The sequence below is a fragment of the Emys orbicularis genome, chromosome 3 (genome assembly GCF_028017835.1).
Source record: "Emys orbicularis isolate rEmyOrb1 chromosome 3, rEmyOrb1.hap1, whole genome shotgun sequence".
NCBI lineage: Eukaryota > Metazoa > Chordata > Testudines > Emydidae > Emys > Emys orbicularis.
The window spans coordinates 65178917-65199159 of record NC_088685.1 but is presented as its reverse complement, the minus strand read 5'-3'; the positions used below and the strand labels follow the sequence as shown (position 1 = coordinate 65199159).

At 44.0% G+C, this 20243-nt stretch overlaps 1 protein-coding gene across 1 annotated transcript in view; it reads right to left on the bottom strand.

Annotated features, from left to right (window-relative positions):
* TTK (TTK protein kinase) overlaps positions 1-20243 on the bottom strand; it is a 92432-nt gene that overhangs the window by 49849 nt on the left and 22340 nt on the right. The window contains exons 6-12 of the mRNA XM_065401817.1: positions 16836-16944; positions 16664-16745; positions 16465-16562; positions 15457-15556; positions 6420-6546; positions 2231-2409; positions 1880-2019 (exon numbers count right to left, since the gene is read on the bottom strand). Coding sequence (XP_065257889.1) covers positions 1880-2019; positions 2231-2409; positions 6420-6546; positions 15457-15556; positions 16465-16562; positions 16664-16745; positions 16836-16944 — 835 coding nt within the window. The remainder of the gene's footprint in view (positions 1-1879; positions 2020-2230; positions 2410-6419; positions 6547-15456; positions 15557-16464; positions 16563-16663; positions 16746-16835; positions 16945-20243) is intronic.

Sequence of the window (20243 nt, the reverse complement as noted above, 5' to 3'; positions counted from 1 at the left end):
AGGGTGTGGATTTTTCACAATCAAACAACATAGTTATACCGACCTAATTCCCTAGTGTAGATCAGACGTCCGTGTAGTTTTTTGTTTTAAGTTTCTGAAAAAATTCTATTATGTGGAATCATATTGATTCACACATGGGCTCATCAGCTGAGCTGGCACAGCACAGGATCCACAGCACAGATCTCTATCACTTGAACTAACAGTAATTGGTAGCAGTAATAGGCTGTTTGCTTCTATGTAGACCAGTTATTAGAGGAATGAGAGACACTTTGCCAGTTTCACAGCTATATGCTTAACTGCAGAGGAATGCCAAGACTCAGAAATCCTGGGATCTAGTCCACATTCTGGATGGGAGAGTGCTCTAGTCATCGCAAACCCTTCTGCCCTTGTTCTCCCATGGCTCCTTTCTCTCTCCTCCCATCCCTCACTCCAGCTCCTACCACTTCCTTCCCAATACATCAACACACTCTTCAAAGGTAGCATTCCAGAAAGGAAACTCAAGTTCAACTACTCCAGAATCTACAATACTGGTTTCTCAAAATTATGCAGGTTAATTGTTCAACCCAATATGGGTCTTTTAATCAATCCCAAAATTAGGGATTAAAAAGATAAAGTGTCCTTTATTAGTGACCAGATATCAACGTTTAAGTGTTTGTAATGAAGACCCATTGTTTAGATTTAGTATTGAAGTCCTGATTTTGGAACTTGAAGCCAACAAATTCCTTATATTCTAAAATCATTCTGATGTCTTAGAGTGATGTGCTGTTCCTAATATCATGCATAAAGATGCATAGAAATCTTTTCTAGCCTCTTTTACTCCTGGGGGAATTCTGCGCCACTGCACACATGCAGAACTCATGTGCGGCACAGACATTCTGCCCGAGAAGTGCTGCACTTCTGCCTTTCACCCATCAGAGGCTGCTGTGGCACCAGAACAGCCAGCAGGCGGCTGCGTTCAAACAGCACCCTTCCCATGGAGCCAGGTTAGGACAGACAGAGAGGAGCACACGAGACTACTGGGGGCCACAGACTGGGGTTCAGAAGGGCTACTGGGGCAGGACAGACTGGGGTGCAGGCTCAGGAACTAGAGGAGTGACAGCATTGAGCCAGAGGCTGAATGGGAGGGGAGCCAGAGGGCCACAGGAAGATGGGAGGCAGGGAAACATGGGGATGGTGGAAGGGGGCTGAAGGACACATGGGGAAAGGAGCTGCAGGACACACAGGAAAAGGGGCAGATGTGCCTGACTGAATGGGAGATCCTGGCTGAATCCAAGCATCTGCATGAGGGAGGCTTCCCAACTCCCTAACAATCCCCCCGCCCCCCTCCAAAAAACAATCCCTATTCCATACTTCTCCCACCCATAGACAACAACCCTCCAGGTTCACTCCTAGGTTCCTTCCCCCTCTCCCTCAGCTCCTCCATTACCCCAACTCCACAAAGCCTTTTCACTGCTTCTGAGGGGTGGGAAATACATTTCTGTAATGTAGTTTAAATGAATTACTCAAAGTTCTGTATTAATATGCCTAGTAAGGAATCTGCCAAATAAAACCATTACCTGAATCTTTTTTTGTGTGTCTGTATTGTTACAGATATACTTGCTAATAGGTATTTTGAAATACATTACCAAAGTAATTGAAACGGGCATGATTATATTGTGTTATTTTGACAAATAAAATATGCAGAATTTGGTAGAATTTTAAAATATTGTGCATAGAATTATTTATTTTTTTGGAGCAGAATTACCCCAGTAGTAGCATCTAAACTTTAGGTTTGCAATTTAGAGGCCCTAAACTAAGTTATCTTAATAAAAGTATTACAAAGTTACTGTGGTAAGTCCATTTAAACACAAACACACACACACACACACACACCCCTTACCAGGCCATATAATCATTCAGCTTGTTGTTGCTTGGTGTTCCACAAAAATACACTGGATCTTTTCTTTTAGGAGCAGCTTCTACTGGCGATGATCTTTTTGAAATGGGAAGGATAGGCTGTTCAAAACTTGATCGCTTTCCCTAACAACAGTAAAGTAGGTTGTTAGTTCAGAAATTCTCACGTAGAGTAAGAGCACATTAGTCTAAAATTTTTGGTATTACTTAATGAGCGTGAGCTTTTATGTAGCACTGTAGATTTCTGCATCCATAGCAATATGTAAGAAAACAAGAGAAAGTGACTAGACAAAACCACCACATTTTACATTCCTATACAAGAAAATAATGAAGTCACCTCTGTGTAGCTCTTGTGTGTCACTTCTGGAATCTCCCATTTCTTTGCAGATGTAACACAATTTAGTTTTAACTGCTCCACTTGTTTTCTGTTACTTCCAAGAGAACTGGACTGTTGCTCATGACTTTCCAGATACCTCAACTCTGGTATCCTTTGCTCCTGATGCTGCACATTTGTTTCTGAAATAAGTCATTTTTCTTCTATTATTAAAGGAGACAGATTTTAAATAAACCAAATTATGTGCACCTCATTTTCTGGGTGCTGAATTTGACCTAGAGGTCTGATTCGCAGAAGGGGTGAGTGCTCACATTGGCAAATAAAGTTAGTGGGAGCTGTGTTTTGATCATATAAAGTGCTCTATAATGGCAAGTATTCTAAAAAATCAGATCCTAAGCAGCTCACAATGGGCACCCAAAATTAGTGGACATTTTCGACTTTAGTATTTGTGCTTCAGTTCCCCATTAGTAAAATGGGGATAATACCCGCTTATCTCACAGGGGTGTGCTGAAACTAAGTGTTTCTGAAATATTCAAATACTATAGCGATGAAGGACACATTAAAAACCCATGCAGAAGTTCATAATTCGGTCTTTAGAGCAGGGTTTGAATAGTGTACAGTAAATAAGGCATGGGGCCACCCATTGAATAATGGAGGAGAAAACAAAATATTGAATCGCTCATTGAGTGTCATGCATTCTGCACCTTGAATGAAGCAAGGGGACCCTATCGAAAAACTGTGTATGATTAAGCCTACATTTTAGTCACAGGTATTTTTAGTAAAAGTCATGGACAGCTCACAGGCAGTAAACAAATATTCACGGCCTATGACCTGTCTATACTCCTGACTAAATCTTGGGGAGGGAGGTGGCCCGGGGGTGCCGTAGGTGCTCAGAGGGGGGGCATCCTGGGACCCCTGCTAGTGCTGGGGTGGGGGTTGGGGGAGTTTGGCAGGCTCCCTATCCAGCTCCACGCCTCTCCGGAAGCAGCGACATCCCTCAGCTCCTCGGTGGAGGCCTCCCCCAGGAGCTGAGAGATGTTGCCACTTCCGGGGAGCCCCCACCACCCCTGAGGTAAGTGCTGCCCAGAGCCCTCACCCCCTCCCACGCCCTACCCAAACTCCTGCTACTGCAGGGGGGTGGGGGGGGAGGGGAGGGGGAAACTGCCCCAGCAGCGGCCGGTGCAGCTGGCCGCTGCAGAAGTCACAGAGGTCACGGAATCCATGACTTCCATTACAAACTTGAAGCCTTATGTATGATCGTGTAATTAAAGATTGTATGATAATGCATATGAACATGGGGGCCATATTATAGTTGCACAGACATCCTCAAGTCAGGCATTTCTTAAATTTTGAATGATTGATTTTGCAATCTTAATGTTCTTTTCATGTATGTATTATATAAATAACTAATGCTAAAAAGAATTTTACCTTTTGACGGTCTCTGCAACTAACTCTAATCAGCCTTTGAGTATATAAACTAATCATACTGTTATTTTCAGATAATAGAAGTGGGTGAGTTGTGCAGTTTAAAAATGTTTTACTGAGTATGAACTACTTTTTGTAATAGATTTTTACTACAGACAGCGGGTGTTTTCATGACTGATCAAATTCTGCTGTTGGAAATAATCAGAAGCTAGCAAGAGGATTATTAAGCACTTTGTTAAAATTTGTGTGCGCATTTTGTACCCAATGAAAAAAGTTAATAGGAGCAAAAGAGGTGGTTGCAAGTATCTTTTTAAAATATTAGGTTTTTTCAAAGCTGTTCTTCATTGTTAGACCTTGATCATTTAGATAGTTTCCCAGAAATTGTCTCCTTTAAACACTATAAAAAGAACAGGTAAAAAGAAGGTGGTTTAAGTCACAAGCTCTCTATCACCGAGTTTTAAAGAGTAGGGTAATATCTTGTCCCCTGCTTGGAGTCTTCAAGTAGAGCTTTAGAATATTTCCAGGATTTATCAAAAATATTACAATTATCTATAATAAATTAGCAAAAGTTTTAAACTATATGAAATACTGCTGACAGGAATCTAGGGCACTCAGCTGGCGCTGAAGCTTTTTTTTTCTTCTTTTTTTTTTCTTTCTTTTTTTAAATACCTGGTGCTCAGACACAAATAGATACTAATCCCAACAGCGGCGGCAACTGCTCTCACTGAAAATTTAAATATAGGGTCAGAATACCATCTGAGGCATCAACATCACCATTTTTACTATGAACAGGCTTCTACATTTGTTTTGCCTCTTAAACAGAATAAAGAATTAGACTCCTAATCAATACTACCACTCATACTCTCTTGCTCTCTCTCTCTCTCACACAGAAAGACACACACATGCGTTTATAGGCAATATTTTATCTTAGTAGTGGTATTTGGACTATGCAGGTAGGATGACAATGGTAATCTGCATAATCTTGCAACAAACACAGGGTCAGGTCTCTTTCCGTCTGCCCCAGAGACTACAGAAGAACCACTTTTCAACTGAAGAAATGAGTGGAAAAAAGGAGGGGACAAAACAGCAATCTGTCCAATTAAAGAGCAGTGTTGGCTGCAAATAAGACTTATTCTATTCTGTTTGACCAAAGGTATGAATACTAGAATACAGGACCAGAGTGGGGAGTTGAGGCAGTTTTAAAACATGTGGCAGTGGAATTTTGAATTTAACTTCCAACATCCGAGACTGATTAGTGTCTTGCCTTCCCTGTCCCTATACACAATTAAATAAGAGTGGTAATTAGCCAGATCCAAAAATGCCTAATATGTTCATCTGACTTTTGTTTGTAGGAACTGAAAGTGTGAATTAACTCAGTGCCATTTTGTCAAGGGCAAGATAAATTAGAGTTGCCTGAAGGTCTCTTAGGGATTTTCAGCTACCTAAGAGCAAAAGGGAAGAGATAGTCTTTAGTCTCTGGAAGTTAGCTGATATAACAAAATAATTCTTCTGGTCTATTTCATTTATAAATCTATAAAGAAAGAAATTGTGGCAGAGATGAGATATTCTTCAGGGGAAAGAAAATACACAGACAAGTGTTTTCACATTCCATATTATGTAGATTTAGAAAATAGCAAATACCTCAAGGCAGGGAACATAAAATGGTGTACAAGACCTTGAAGCATTTATTAAAACCCACTGAATCCACTACATACTACCTCACCTGACAAGATCATCACAAATGTTTTAAAAATCTTAAATGTTTATTTAAGCAGACAAAGAGAGGACGATTTCATTTCATGGCTCTCAAAGGGATCAAAGAACGAGCCTGTTTCACATTTGAAACACAAGACTCAAAAGTAGGAATGTAGGGTAACATTTTAAAAGAACCTGACTGAAAGTCAGTGAGACTTTGGTTCCCAAGTGCCTCAGTCATTCTTGAAAATGGTACTTGGGCACTTTAAAAATTTTTACCCTTGGTCAATATATTATTTTTAGCCAGAGCTACTTTTAGTTACTACTGATGAAGGCTAAATTCATGCTGGTAACCTAGATAAGAGTTATGCATCCATTTCTAGTCTAGTAATCCATCTAGTCTGATGATAGGAAATAGTATCCTCCAACTTTGTTGTATTGTTTAGCTGAGGAGCTGGGACTTTGCCTTTGGCTTTTTTTGGGGGGGGGGGGGGGAGAGCAAGCATGATATTCAAATTGCCAAAAGTCTTGCTCTCCAAAGGTCAGGATTCATGTAATTTTCAACACCCTGCCTACTCACAAAGAGCTAGCAAGGACAGAGTAGATGAACATTATATACAGGCACATCTGTTACAATTCCTGCACTCAGTGGTGATAAGTTATCAAGCTTCAGTTTTGAACATACACCTCTACCCCGATATAACGCGACCCGATATAACATGAATTCGGATATAACGCGGTAAAGCAGTGCTTCGGGGGGGCGGGGCTGCGCACTCCGGTGGATCAAAGCAAGTTCAATATAACGCGGTAAGATTTTTTGGCTCCCGAGGACAGCGTTATATCGGGGTAGAGGTGTATTTACAGTCCTTTCTTGGAAGGTTGACTTTGCCCAACCTCACCCCACAAAAAATAAAGAGGAATTTGTATTTTTAAATTCTTCCCTAATCACAAAAGTAGTAAGTATTGGCTAGTTATAAGGTTCCCTTTAGCAGACATTCTAAACAGAACAGCCCACTTAAAATGCTTGTTCCATTTTGGATTGGTAAAAAATTAGTCTTATTAGGACAATTACCTTCTTTTCTTTTTGTTGCAAGACTTGAATCGGTTTTATTTTTTAGGGTTACAGTTGATTCAGTTGCAGTTTCTAAACTCTCTTCATCTGATATCTGTGATTTTACAGAGCTTTCATCTTGTAAGGACTAAAGAAAACAATATAAATAAAAGCATCAAGAAAAAGAACTCAAACACAGTATCTAAAAGTCATTTCCTTGTGATAATAGTTTGCCACTGATATACCCCATACCAAATAAACACATTATTAGTTCTAAACTTTAAATATATGAACACATAGAAGTTTACACCTGTGTAATCATTCCAATTATTACCCTTCTCTAAATTTTCCTATTTCTGGTATGATTTTTTCCCTTTTTTAAATAAAGTGAAGCAACCAATAAAATAGTTTTAGTATTCTTAATCCAATTGTAAATTGTTTTATGCCAACAACAAATCTGCAAATCTTGAGCATTCTCTTTTTGGTTAATAAATCCTGATATTCATATTATCTTCTTGACTACCACTGCACATTGCATTATTTATGACAAGAGACTTTTCTTCATTTGTCTATCTCATCATTCCTTACTAGCTTAGGAAAAAAAATAATCTTGTGAACACCTCATATGTCAAATTCAAAGTGAAATGCAAGGGAATGAATGTTTGAAGAAACAACTTGAAAAACCAGTTACTATAGGATAAGTAACTGTACTTTCTTCAAATGATTATTCACAGATTCCACTCTGGATATGTAGCAAACAGTCATCCCAGCACTAAGAGGAGTGAGAACAGAGGCCTACCTACCACAGTTTCTATCCAATCTAGAAGCCTGTGAACAGTGAGATGTGAAAATGTGGCCTGACCTACATATCCCCACTTAGCATATCTGAGATGGGGACGTTAGCTAACTGGGCCACCAAGGCAGCTGAGGTTGCTTGGGCATGGTAGAGTAAGCTCTAACATGTCCATATGGGTCTTTCTTGGCCAGGCCATAACAAATCTTAACACAGTCCAAGACGCATTTAGAGAGTTTGTGCCAACACCAATTGTTTGCTGAAAGGGCTGAGGGACATCACAAAGAGCATGGCACTACATCTGAATGATTTAGACCTGTCCAAATAAAAACAATGATCTTACAACATCCAGCATATGGAGTCTCATTTCATTCAGGGAAGACCAGGAGATGAACAGATCGGTTAATATGGATGTCAGAACATTTTCGGCAGGAGCATGGGGTGAGACCTGAGGGCAACTGTCCTTGTGGAAAGCTGTATGTGGCAGGCCCACCCTGCATCTCCCCAGTTTTCTCTAGTCATTGTGATGACTGACAAATGATAGAGGAAGAGAAGGTTACTCACCTTGTGCAGTAACTGAGGTTCTTCGAGATGCGTGTCCCTGTGGGTGCTCCACTTTAGGTGTTCATTTGCCCCTACGCTCGTAGTCGGAGACTTTTAGTAGCAGTGCTGGTTGGGTCGCACGTGCGTAGTCCCTGCCTCGCGCTGCTGCAGGCAGTTAACCGATGCTGTGCAAGCAACCCCCACTCAGTTCCTTCTCTACTGCAGAGACTAATAAGGAAACTCCGAAGTAGAGGGGAGGAGGGAGAGTAGTGGAGCACCCATAAGGGACACACATCTCGAAGAACCTCAGTTACTGCACAATGCGAGTAACCTTCTCTTCTTCTTCTTCTTCGAGTGCTGTCCCTGTGGGTGCTCCACTTTAGGTGACTTCAGAGCAGTGCCCTCCGATGGAAGGAGGGGCTTTGGAGTTGAAGTCGTGACCTCCGATAGTAGAGAGCATCCAAAGGAGGTATCAGACGTTGCCTGTTGCTCTAAGGCATAGTGCTGTCTAAAGGTATGGGCTGCGGCCCAGGCAGCAACTCTACAAACATCCGCGATAGGTACATTATGCAGGGAAGCCGTGGAGGCTGATAAGACTCTAGTGGGATGAGAGTGAATGCCCATGAGGGATTGGCAGTCGCACTAATGATAGAGTTTTGTGCGATTTTGGATCTATGTGGAAAGTCTTTGTTTAGAGATGGTGCTCCTTTTGGAGCATTCAGTGATGGATAGAAACAGTCTGGGTGATTTATGGGATGGTTTAGTCCTGTCTATGTAAGAAGCCAATGTCCTCCAAACATCAAATTATGGAGTGTGTAATGTGTTCTATCGGTGTGGGGTTTAGTGGTGTGGTCTGAGGGAGACTTTATCCTCAAAGAAGACCATGTATGGGGGTTCCGCCATGAAAGCCCAAAGTGCTCCCACACGTGTGACAGATGTCATTGCCACAAGAAATGCTATTTTCATAGAACGGGGTAGCAGTGATTATGTCATCCTGGGTTCACATGGGGAAGAGGTGATGATTCGAAGGACCAGGTTCAGGTCTCATGGTGTAGTAGGCTCACGTAGTTCAGAGTAGGCATTATTGAGTCCTCTGAGGAAACATTGGGTCAGTAGATGGGTAAAGACGGGATGGCAATCCACCTTGGGGTGGAATGTTGTGATGGTAGATAGACGGACTTATTGAGCTCATGGATAGGTCTGACCATTTGAGTTCTAATAGGTAACGCAGTATAGAGGGTAATGTCCCTGGATGGAAGTCATCCGTTTTAGTTGGCACCAGGCCTTAACTCGTCTCCCCTTCAGGGTGTATGGGAGACCGTTCATTTCTGTTCAACTGTGTAACTATATTTTGTACCTCCTCTGAACAGGTCAGCTCAGGTTCCGTGAGCGATGGAGGAGCCATGCTCTGAGATGGAGTTTCTGTGGATGCAGGACACAGTCGGAGTCCTGGGACACCAGGTGACACAGAAGTGGGAGTTTGATTCATGGATGCACGGTCATGCTGAGGGAGTAAGGAACCATGGTTTGGCGAGACCATGATAGTAAGAATTACTGTGGCCCATCCAGCCTGATCTTGTGGATCACTCGGTTCAAGAGAGGAATAGGAGGGAAGGCATAGAGAATGGGAGTGTTGCACTCAAGGAGGAATGCATCACCTAACGACTGCACATCGAGACCCGCACCGGAACAAAAACAAAGGTGTTTGGTATTTTGTGCAGTTAATAAAAGGTCTACTGAGGGGAACCCCCAGTGTTGAAATACATGCAGGAGTACTGTGTTGTCAAGCTCCCTTTGTGGTCCTGAGAAATTTGTCTGCTGAGTGTATCTGCTGTGGTGGTGTGGATATTGTGTCTGATGCACCATCGTCAGAATTTTATGGCTTGCACACAGAGGTACTGTGAGTGTGCTCCCCCCTTGTCTGTATATATAATACATACAAGCTAAGGCTTCAAATAGCCTTGGACTTGATGAGTGGCAGGAATTGGGAGCAAGCGTTGCGGACAGCTTGAAGTTCCAATAGCTTCAATATATGTTGAAGGGATTCCGCAGGGGACCAGCAGCCCTATGTGGGTGCAGGTGTGCTCCGCATCCCAGGAGTGAGGCATTTGTGGTCTGAATTAAGGGTGCCCCCGTGCATATGTTGGTCAGTTTTGCCCGATATCGTGGGGTGTTTGTTTATGCTGTGCCTTTGTGGAACAAAGTTGATACGTACCCTTCCTTGTAGGCAACGGATGTTTAATCTGGTGTGTCTGACAGCAAATGTCGTGGCTGTCATGTGGTCAAGGAGTTGGGGGCAAGTCCTGGCAGATACCTGTGGGCTATTTCACGCAGTGGGTATAAGGCTGGTGAGAGTGAAAGAACATTGTCTCGGTAGTGAGGCTATAGCCTCGATAGAGTTGAGGTGGGCCCCAATGAAGTTCAGCTCTTGCACTGTTGTTAGAGTGGGCTGTTTGGTATTTATTAGGAAGCCCAGATTCGTGAAGAGGGTTACCACCTCTTCGGTGGCTTGCAATGCTGTTTGCTGGGTTGATGCTTTTAGCAGGCAGTCGCTTATAGCGTATAGTGTGACCATTTTAAATCGTGTTTCTGACGAACTTGTTGAATTATTGGAGGTCGAGCATTGATCTCCATCCATCAGAGTTCTTGTTAGGGGAAGTTGATGGTTGGTATGCAACTTGAGAAGTAGATTGTTGTCCCCTCAGGGCCTGTGTCTGCGACCCTGTGAGTCAAATCACAGCTGTTGTTGTGAATACATTGGCCGGTGGTATCATTGGGATGTAAAGTAATTTCTCGGTTTCCTCTTCGGTTTGGGGTTATAGGTTCCCAAGGATTGGAGAGTCGCTTGTGAGTCCGTGAGTGAGTGGAGTGAGTCGTCTGCCTTTTTGGCGAATAATTTGGGCTGGCAAGTCTTCCACCATGAATTGCACCTCTTCGGGGAAGCCAGAAAGATAGAGCCATGAACTTCTCATTACAACCACCATGGACACAGATGTTGCAGCCCTGTCCTCAGAATCAAGTGTTGCAAATTGTTCTCCCTTGTCCTTGGCAATACAATTAATCAATTCGGACATTTTTGTGTAGTTTGTATAGTTGTATTTTGTTAGTAATGTCGCATAGTTGGCTATGCGGCGGTGGGGGCAGCCAAGGAGTAAGCCTTATTGCCAAAACTGATCAAGTCTTTTCCAATCCTTATCATGAGTTGTGTTTCAGGGCTGTTGTTGCATGCCACGTTGCTGGACTGCATCTATCACTAAGAAATTATGCGCTGGATGCGAAGTCGACGCCCTTTGTTGGTACACACCTCCTGTCGGACCTTCCACCAGCTGGAGGGGCATCTGCAGGGGTCCACAGAATGACCCTTACAGGGTCCATCAGTGCCTCATTCATATGAAGGGAATTTTTTTTTTAAACGAAGCAGATGTATGCAAAAAACTCACTAGCCCATGCTGTATCACAGGGACCTCCTCAAGGGAGATGTCCAGAGAAGGCCACCCTCTCAAATAAGTCATGGAACAGTTTGAAATCATCCCCTAGATTAGGGGGAGGAGGCATAAAGGTGTCCTCTGTGGACAATGATGGCAAGTGGGTAAGTGATGTCCCCTGCAGGGGGGGAGGTTCTTCCTCCTCTTTCCCTGGTACCACTGAAGGTGCTGGTACAGAAGCTGTGCGGAATTACTGTGTGCTGGGTCTGGCCGTGGTGGGCAGTCCCCCCTTGTGTGGGGCATATGACCCAAGGAGTCCAGTATGCCCATTGGGATGGGAGCAGCATAGGGGGTCCCCATACCACTGTAAATACCTGGGGACAGCATAATATGCCCCAGGAGAGACTCCTGGGTTGACTGACTCCTGATGGATAGGAGCCGATGGGGGAATAACTCCCTGTTCTTCCTCATCTTTCTCCTTCAAATAAGGAAGGAGACAGTGAGTGATGTTGGGGACAGAGGAAGACTTGGTGCCGAGGGTATAATTCTCATATCGGTACCGCAAATAGAGGGATCGGGGCAGAGCCGAATACCAGAACCCTCTGTCTGAGGAACTGCTGCTGTGCTGGTTTGACTGGCCCCTGGGGCTGCCTCCTTGTCAGTGCCAGGGCTGCAGAGGGGAAGGCAGCGCTGCTGGCTACGCCTCAATGCGTATTGGGTGTGCCTTTGAAGAAGGCGCCTTTTATAGCGGCGCCGCACTGCCGTTTGTAGATTGCAGTACGGAGGCACAGGTTTTTGGTTTCCCCTTAGTGCCTGTGTTGGAGTCAGCTCTTGTAGCGTCTCTGGCTCTAACGGTGCCAGCAGCGCTGGGATTTTCCGCTACTTTGGTTCCTGGTGCTGACAGCACAGCCGGTGCCAGTATTGGACGCCCACTCACAGAACGAATATAAAATGTAGTGCGGAGGCACGGGGTTTTGATTTCCCCATAGTGCCTGTGTTGGAGCCAGCTCTTGTAGCGTCTCTGGCTCTAACAGTGCCAGCGGTGCCGCAATTTTCCACTACTTTGGCTCCTGGTGCTAACAGCACAGCCGGTGCCAGTATTAGATGCCTGTCCGTGGAATGAACGTACATTGCGGTGCAGAGGCATGGGTTTTGATTTCCCCATAGTGCCTGTGTCGGAGCCGGCTCGTGTAGAGTCTCTGGCTCTAGCGGTGCCAGGGTTTTCCACCACCTCGGCACCCAGCGCTGACCGCACTGCCGGTGCCAGCACTAGATACCTGCCCACGGAGCAGCTGTGGCGTGGAGGCACGGGGCTCCGAAGTCTCTGTCTGCAGCGGTGCCAGAGCTCTCAGGCACTGGAGCTCCTGGCGCTGACAGCATAGCCGGTGCTATTATTATCCGTGGGACGGCTGTGGGTTTGTTTGTTTTTTATTTCTGCGGTGGGGACCCAGGTGCTTCCTCGAGTGATGCCTGGCGGGGCACTCCAATGTGGGGTTGGAGAAAGCACTCCTGTCCGAAGCTGCGGCTGGTGAAGTGTGGGGGGGGGGGGGTCCCCAAGCCTCATGCCCCGACGCAGGTCCGAGAGACCTCTCCACTCCCTGCCTTTCTGTGAGCCTGAGGCAATGCAACACTTTGTTAGTGCCTGCGTCGGAGGCACTAACACACAGGCAGCAAACACACCAAGCGTGGCTGTCAGGGACAGGCACTCGGAGCCTGGAGGCAAGGCGCTGAGAGCCCGGGAAACCGGGCATTCCCGTTGGGGGGCGGGGAGGGACTACGCACGTGCAACCCAACCGGCACTGCTACTAAAAGTCTCCGACTATGAGCGCAGGGGCGCACGAACACCTGAAGTGGAGCACCCACAGGGACAGCACTCGAAGAAGAAGCACATAGCTGGTTTTCAGTGGGGGGTTCCCCCTCAGGCTTGACATCACTAGGTTAAGGTCTCATGATAGAGGGGGGTCCCTGAACTGAGGGGAAAACATTAATAAGCCCCTTAAATAATCTTGATACCTCAGGGTGCAAGAACACTGTCTACCACTGGACCAGAGGGTGATTAGCAGATGTTACTGCCTGAAGCACCCATATTGAGCTGAGTGAGGCCAGAGAGTTTTAGAGAAAGCAGACAGTCCGATATCTTACTTCTGCTGTGAAGTAAGATGTCCTAATGTCAGCTAGCTAGCATCCAGGCAGTCAGGAGAAGTTACACTGGGTCCAGGTGTGGAACTTGCTGTTGCACTGAGAGACCAGGTCCGGTTGAGCAGGTAAAGTGATGGGCCATCAAATGGATACACTCATTAGATACGAATACCAATACTGCCTGCCCCAAGCCAGTTCTATCATAACGACTCAGTCCACATTCTGTTTCAACTTGCTCAGGATCCCTGGTATTCCAGGGATGGGGGTAAAGTGCGTATTAGGTTCAGAGCCCAACCTAACTGGGCTAGCGCCCCCTCTGAAACAAAACTCTGGGTACTTGTTGTTGTGACTCACAGTGAAGCTGCCCATAAATGGGAGAGGCAGTTACCAAACAGGGAGCTAACTGAAGGGTGACCAACCAGTGATTCTAAATATGCAACTCCTGATCTGCATGTCAAAATTGATGTTTCTCTGTAGGGCTCCAGATGGGGAAGCAGTCAAAGAGGAAGTGCAGTTGTCTGAGGTGGAAATGTGACCTCTTCCTCGGGGACTCCAAAGTACTGCTGCTGTCTGGGTCTGTTGCTGTTGATTCAAGAACTTCCTCTTAGGGGCTAGGACAGCAGTTCTCAAACTGTGAGTCGGGACCCCAAGTGGGTCAGGATCCTGTTTCAATGGGGTTGCCAGGGCTGGTATTAGACTTGCTAGGCCTTGGGGCTGAAGCCAAAGCCCAAGCCCCACCGCCCAGGGCCAAAGCCCGAGGCCTTCAGCCCGGGGTGGCGGGACTCAGATTACAGGCCTCCCAGTGGGGGCTGAAGCCCCTTGGGCTTCAGCTTTGCCACACACACACCCTGCTTGGAGTAGCGGGGCTCAGGCTTTGGCCCCCCTGCCTGGGGTGGTGGGGCTTGGCTGGCCTCAAGCTTCAGTGGGCTCAGGCCTCGGTCCCCACTCCTGGGGTCATGTAGTAATTTTTGTTTTCAGAAGGGGGTGGTGGTGCAATGAAGTGAGAACCCCTGGGTTAGGCTGCAAAAGCCCAGGGATCTCCATGTGGCCCTACACTTCTTTAGAGTATGCAAGGTATTGTCAGTGGTACTGTTAAAAAGTTTACTGTTCTTGAAAGGGAAGTCTATGGCAGTCTGGACCTCCTGAAGGATGCCAAATGCCTGCAACCACTGCACCACCCAAGGAGAAGCAACAGGGTATTCTGGGGAGGATGCCTCACTATGAGCTTCTGACAGGGAGTAGGAGGAGGCGTAGTCCTCTTCTGGAAGTGGAGCTGACCTTTCCAGTGTGCTTCATCTCTGCACGTGTACTGGAGATAGTTTAGTGGCCACCTCTCACAATTTGTCAGAGGGATGAACTCAGTAGGGGGGCTGATCTCAAGGTGCAGTGTATTGTGATGCGATGGGTGAAGGATGATGATGAACCTCCATCATCAATTTCCATTGCCAATATAGAGATGAACAGTTCTGATGCAGGCATGGTGCAGAGAGAGAGAGAGAGCGCTTAGGTGGATCTGAGGTGCCCAGTATGGGGACAATCAGTGCCATGGATAATTTGCAGACTTGACACCATCAAATTAGGCCTGAATAAAGAGTGGGAGTGGCTGGGTCACTACAAAAAGTAATTTTCCCTCTGTTGATATTCACCCCTTCTTGTCAACTGTTGGGTATGGGCCACACCCACCCTAATTGAATTGGCCTCGTTAGCATTGACCCCCCCACTTGGTAAGGCAACTCCCATCTTTTCATGTGCTGTATATTTATACCTGCTTACTGTATTTTCCACTCCATGCATCTGATGAAGTGGGTTATAGCCCACGAAAGCTTATGCCCAAATAAATTTGTTAGTCTCTAAAATGCCACAAGGACTCCTTGTTTTTTCAATGTATCAGTCTCTAAAGATGAATCCAAAAATAAATTAACTTTTGTGAGAATATAAACAGATTCATTAGTTATTTTTCCTGCACAAGTCCTACACATTTCCTCTTTTCTCTAAATATGAATTTAATCTTGCTTCTGAATTCATATTACTAGAACCCTTTTTGGTTTTAGAGTCACTGTTTTCATTCCCCCACCCACCCACCCCACACACACCTAAAACATCTTTAGCTATCTACAGTTTCCACAATTACTTATTTGAAACAGAAAAATAAAGTTACCTTTAAGTCTCCCAGTTCATATGAATCATCCTCATTAAGTTTTGGTGCATGCAGTGAAAAAGGCGCAATCAAATTTGTGCATTTAGAACCAGATATCTGCCTGTTTATATAAAAGACAACGTTAACAGTAAAAGAAACCTCAAACTTCAAAATGTAGGGACAAATGTTCATTTGTTTTGAGCTAGTTGTGCAAACGCTGGACAGAAGTCACAAAATAATAGGAGCAGTGAGAACATTCCGATAGCACGGTGATGAGTGCAATATAAAAATCTAAACAGATGACACATTATCCCATGATATGGCAGAAGCCCCTCCATATGAGGAGTTCTACTTGGTTTGCTTCCCTAGTAAATGGGTACATATGTAGGTTTGGAATAATGAGGTTTTTGTTTGCCCCCCTCCCCTTTTTTTTAAACAGTTTTGAATAATAATAGATATGTTTCTTAAGTTTTTTAGATTTTTATCGATTTAATTTTCCACAGTTACAGGAAATTACAAGAGGGGATCAAACAATTATTTAATGATAGGCACAAATTCAAAACGTTAAAGCTTTATAACCATTAAAACAAAAATTGTCAACATACACAAAGTAAATATCCTTAAACTCTAAGTTTTCAAGCAGCATTTTTCTTACTTTACCTATCTGTACATTTCTATAATTATCTATGGAAATATCTTTTCCTTAGTTTGCATGCACATGGTGAAATTGATGTTTACTAACATTTACCAATAAAAATCTAATCCTTTCAAGCCTACCTATACTCCTGTACAAAGATTTTACTTGAGTGGTCATTTGAAAAAGTTAGTGTATCATGTATTCTTACCTACGGTAATATAATAGTTTTATTTTTTTATTTTTGCCTATAATCATTGTTGGCAGTTATGTCCAACTAAGTTGTCCATGTCCTGAAAAGAGTTGCCAGTTCTACTGCCCCACAATATCTTTAAAGAAGAGTAGACGGATTAAAATCTATTGTTTTGCAACAAGATTAATATAACTAACTGTACCTCTTTGTAACACTAGTTGTAAGTGGAGCATCCATCTTCTTCACAGTATCTACAGCATCAGTTACTAATTTAACAGGAACTCTCCCAAATGGGCACACCTAAATATTTAAACAAATTGAAAGTTATCAAATCTGAAAAACAGGGGCAGGGGAGGGGGGGGGGGGGGAGAGAGAGAAGTGAGCATTCAAAAAGCTTCCACCTGGTTAGATTTGTTTAATTGCTTTAAGGGATTGCGCCCAACCAGGACTGCATCAAACTCTTGTGGAGAGTTGTTCTTCTCCCTAAAAAAATGAGAAAATACACTGCAGTTATCTCAGCAGTAAAAAAAAAAAAAAAACCTTGAATAAAAATATAAGAATTTAAGTTGTTACCCAAGAGAAGATCTGGGGGCATTAGCAGAAATTTCACCAGAATCACTTTTTTTCCTACTCCGGAGATTTCCAGCCATGTTTTGTGGTCCAGATTCTTGTGTGCTTGATACTATAAATAAGTTAACAAGTAGTTTGAATTATTCAGTGACTACCAATGAAATATATTACATATTTCAAAATATTAAACTGCCCTAAGCTTGCATTAACTGTAGGATTTTAATGCACATCAATGAATAAGTTAGTTGCTGAAAAAACAGTTACTAGCCTCTCTGTAACTGTTGTTCTTCAAGATACGTTGCACGTGTCCATTCTGTTGTCCGTGTGTGTGCATGCGCCTCGAGCACAGTTGCTGGAACTTTTTCCCCCAGTGGTATCTATTGGGTCCACTCTGGCACCCTCTGGTGCAGTGCACTCATAGTGCCAGTATAAAAGGCCTGGCCGACCTGCACCTCCTCAGTTCTTTCTTTCTGGCCAACTCCAAAGAGGGGTAGCAATGCGAGTGGTGGAATGGACATGTTCAACAGATCTCAAAGAACAACAGTTACAGATAGGTTAGCAACCGTTTTTTCCTTGAGTGCTTGCATATGTTCATTCCGTTGTAGGTGACTCCCAAGCAGTAGCATAGGAGGTGGGGTCAGAGTTCATGGACATGATGATTGCAAAACAGCTTGACCAAAACTGGAGCTGTCCCTGGCTTGTAATAGCCTAGTTGGCAGAAAACTTATGCACTGACAACCAAGTTGCTGCTCTGCAGATTTCCTGTATAGAGACCTGGGCCAGAAATGCCGCTGATTAAGCTTGAGCCCCCGTAGAATGGGCAGTCAGTATAGCTGGCAGTGGAACACCCGCCTGTTCGTAGCATGTGCGAATGCACTAAATGATCCAGGAGGAGATTCTCTGAGCTGAGATGGGGAGGCCTTTTATCCTATCAACTATTGTTATGAAGAGTTGAGTGGATCTACGGAATGGTTTGGTCCTCTAAATATAGAATGCTAGGGAACATCTGACATCCAGAGAAGAAGATGCTGCTCTAAACCTACTGTAATAGCATATAACATAACATGTAACATCCTTTACTCTCACAGATCTTGGGAGACAGACCTGTCCTCGCTTACAGACAACCCCCCAACCTAAAGCAAATACTCACCAGCAACCACACATCACTGAACAAAAACACTGACCCAGGAACCTATCCTTGTAACAAAGCCCGATGCCAACTCTGTCCACATATCTATTCAAGTGACATCATCATAGGGCCTAATCACATCAGCCATACCATCAGGGGCTCGTTCACCTGCACATCTACCAATGTGATATATGCCATCATGTGCCAGCAATGCCCCTCTGCCATGTACATTGGCCAAACCGGACAGTCTCTACGCAAAAGAATTAATGGACACAAATCTGACATCAGGAATCATAATACTCAAAAACCAGTGGGAGAACACTTTAACCTGTCTGGCCATTCAATGACAGACCTGCGGGTGGCTATCTTACAACAGAAAAACTTCAAAAATGGACTCCAACGAGAGACTGCTGAGCTGGAATTGATATGCAAACTAGACACAATCAACTCAGGATTGAATAAGGACTGGGAATGGCTGAGCCATTACAAACATTGAATCTATCTCCCCTTGTAAGTATTCTCACACTTCTTATCAAACTGTCTGTACTGAGCTATCTTGATTATCACTTCAAAAGTTTTTTTCTCTTACTTAATTGGCCTCTCAGAGTTGGTAAGACAACTCCCACCTGTTCATGCTCTCTGTATGTGTGTATATATATCTCCTCAATATATGTTTCACTCTATATGCATCCGAAGAAGTGGGCTGTAGCCCACGAAAGCTTATGCTCTAAAAAATTTGTTAGTCTCTAAGGTGCCACAAGTACTCCTGTTCTTTTAGCATATATGTGTATGTGTGCTTAAGATCTAATAAAAAGTAGTTTTAGGTAAAAGCACTCTGGTTTGTATCAATCATATATCAGAAGGAGGAACTGTGTTCCCCACTGATTTATTCCTGGCACCGCCTGGAGAAAAACAGTTAAGTTACCACTGCTTTGGGTTCTGAAAACTCTGTGCTCCCCACCGAACAGTGTGCTCCCCATTGAAGCAGAGGCACTTGGTGCCAAGTCTGACTACCCTGGCTCTGACAAAGGTCTCAAGGACACCTCCATGAGTAAAAACTTCAGCCTGGCTTCACAATCCATTTCTGTGCTGGCTTAAAATCTGAAGATCTAGCAACAATCCCGAATATGAGCTTCCCCCAAACCCTTCTAGCAGCTTGAGTGCAGGCAGCTCACTGGCATTGGCTTAATGCAGGAAATTCGGGACTTGAAGCCCAGAGACCGAGGCATCCCTCAATACCAGGTATCGGATGAAACCATCAAGTGGAGTAAAAGCTGATCTAACAACACTAATAACTAAGTAATAACTGTAATACTACTATAGAACCTTTTAAAATAAAATCAAGAAAGAGTACACAGAGCATTTGCAAAGGCAAGTCAAGCAATTCCAACAGTCACTGGTAGTAAGAAGAAACTCAGGGGACTTGGGGTTGGCTGGCTCCCTTTATACTGGTGCCCAGCAGCACGCAGCACAGGACACTCGAACCATGCCGATGAATACCACTGAGGGGAAAATTTATGACTGTGTGTGAGGCGCACACATCCCAAATGCATATGTGCAATAACTCAACAAAGAATATTTGTGCTAATAAGGGTGGAATACTGTCATTGTCTGTAGTCCACTGCAGTCTGAAGAGGCTCTACTGAAACTGAAGTGATAGACACATCTCTTGGAAGAGATACAGACGTATACGCGCAGGTCAAAACTTAAAGTACTAGTAATTTGCTGCTGTACACCACTCCAAAATATTCAGACTTACAAAAGTGGTTTCTGAAAATTCCACTGGAGAAACAGAGAGCTTAGGAAATCAAAATAGCTGTATTCCATAACACACTACCAGTACTAATTATCTTTTATGGAATATTGGAGTATACCTAATTTTCTCTACACGTATGGGGTTGTAAGGTCTGAGGCCTTTTTCTGCAGCTAAATTAGGAGAGCCATGAGCCAAGAAGCAGAAAGTCACATCCTCACATTCCTTCTAAATTATATCAAAACAATGTAATATCCTGCTGTTAAGACAGTGCCCCTCCTAATAGTACCCACCATCGTCAGATAAGCAAGGAATCTTTTAAGATTTGATGGCATTCAGTCTGGCAAGGAATCACTTATCAACAGTTGTTTATTGCTTATTGTTTGCTTTTATGGTCCTCACTTCTCTATTGTTTATCTGTATGGTTTCTGTCTGTTACATAACAAATTTTGCTAGGTGTAAATCAACAATGGTGGTGGGGTATGGTTGGTTAAAGAATTGTTTCATAATGGGCTAGGATTGGTGAAAA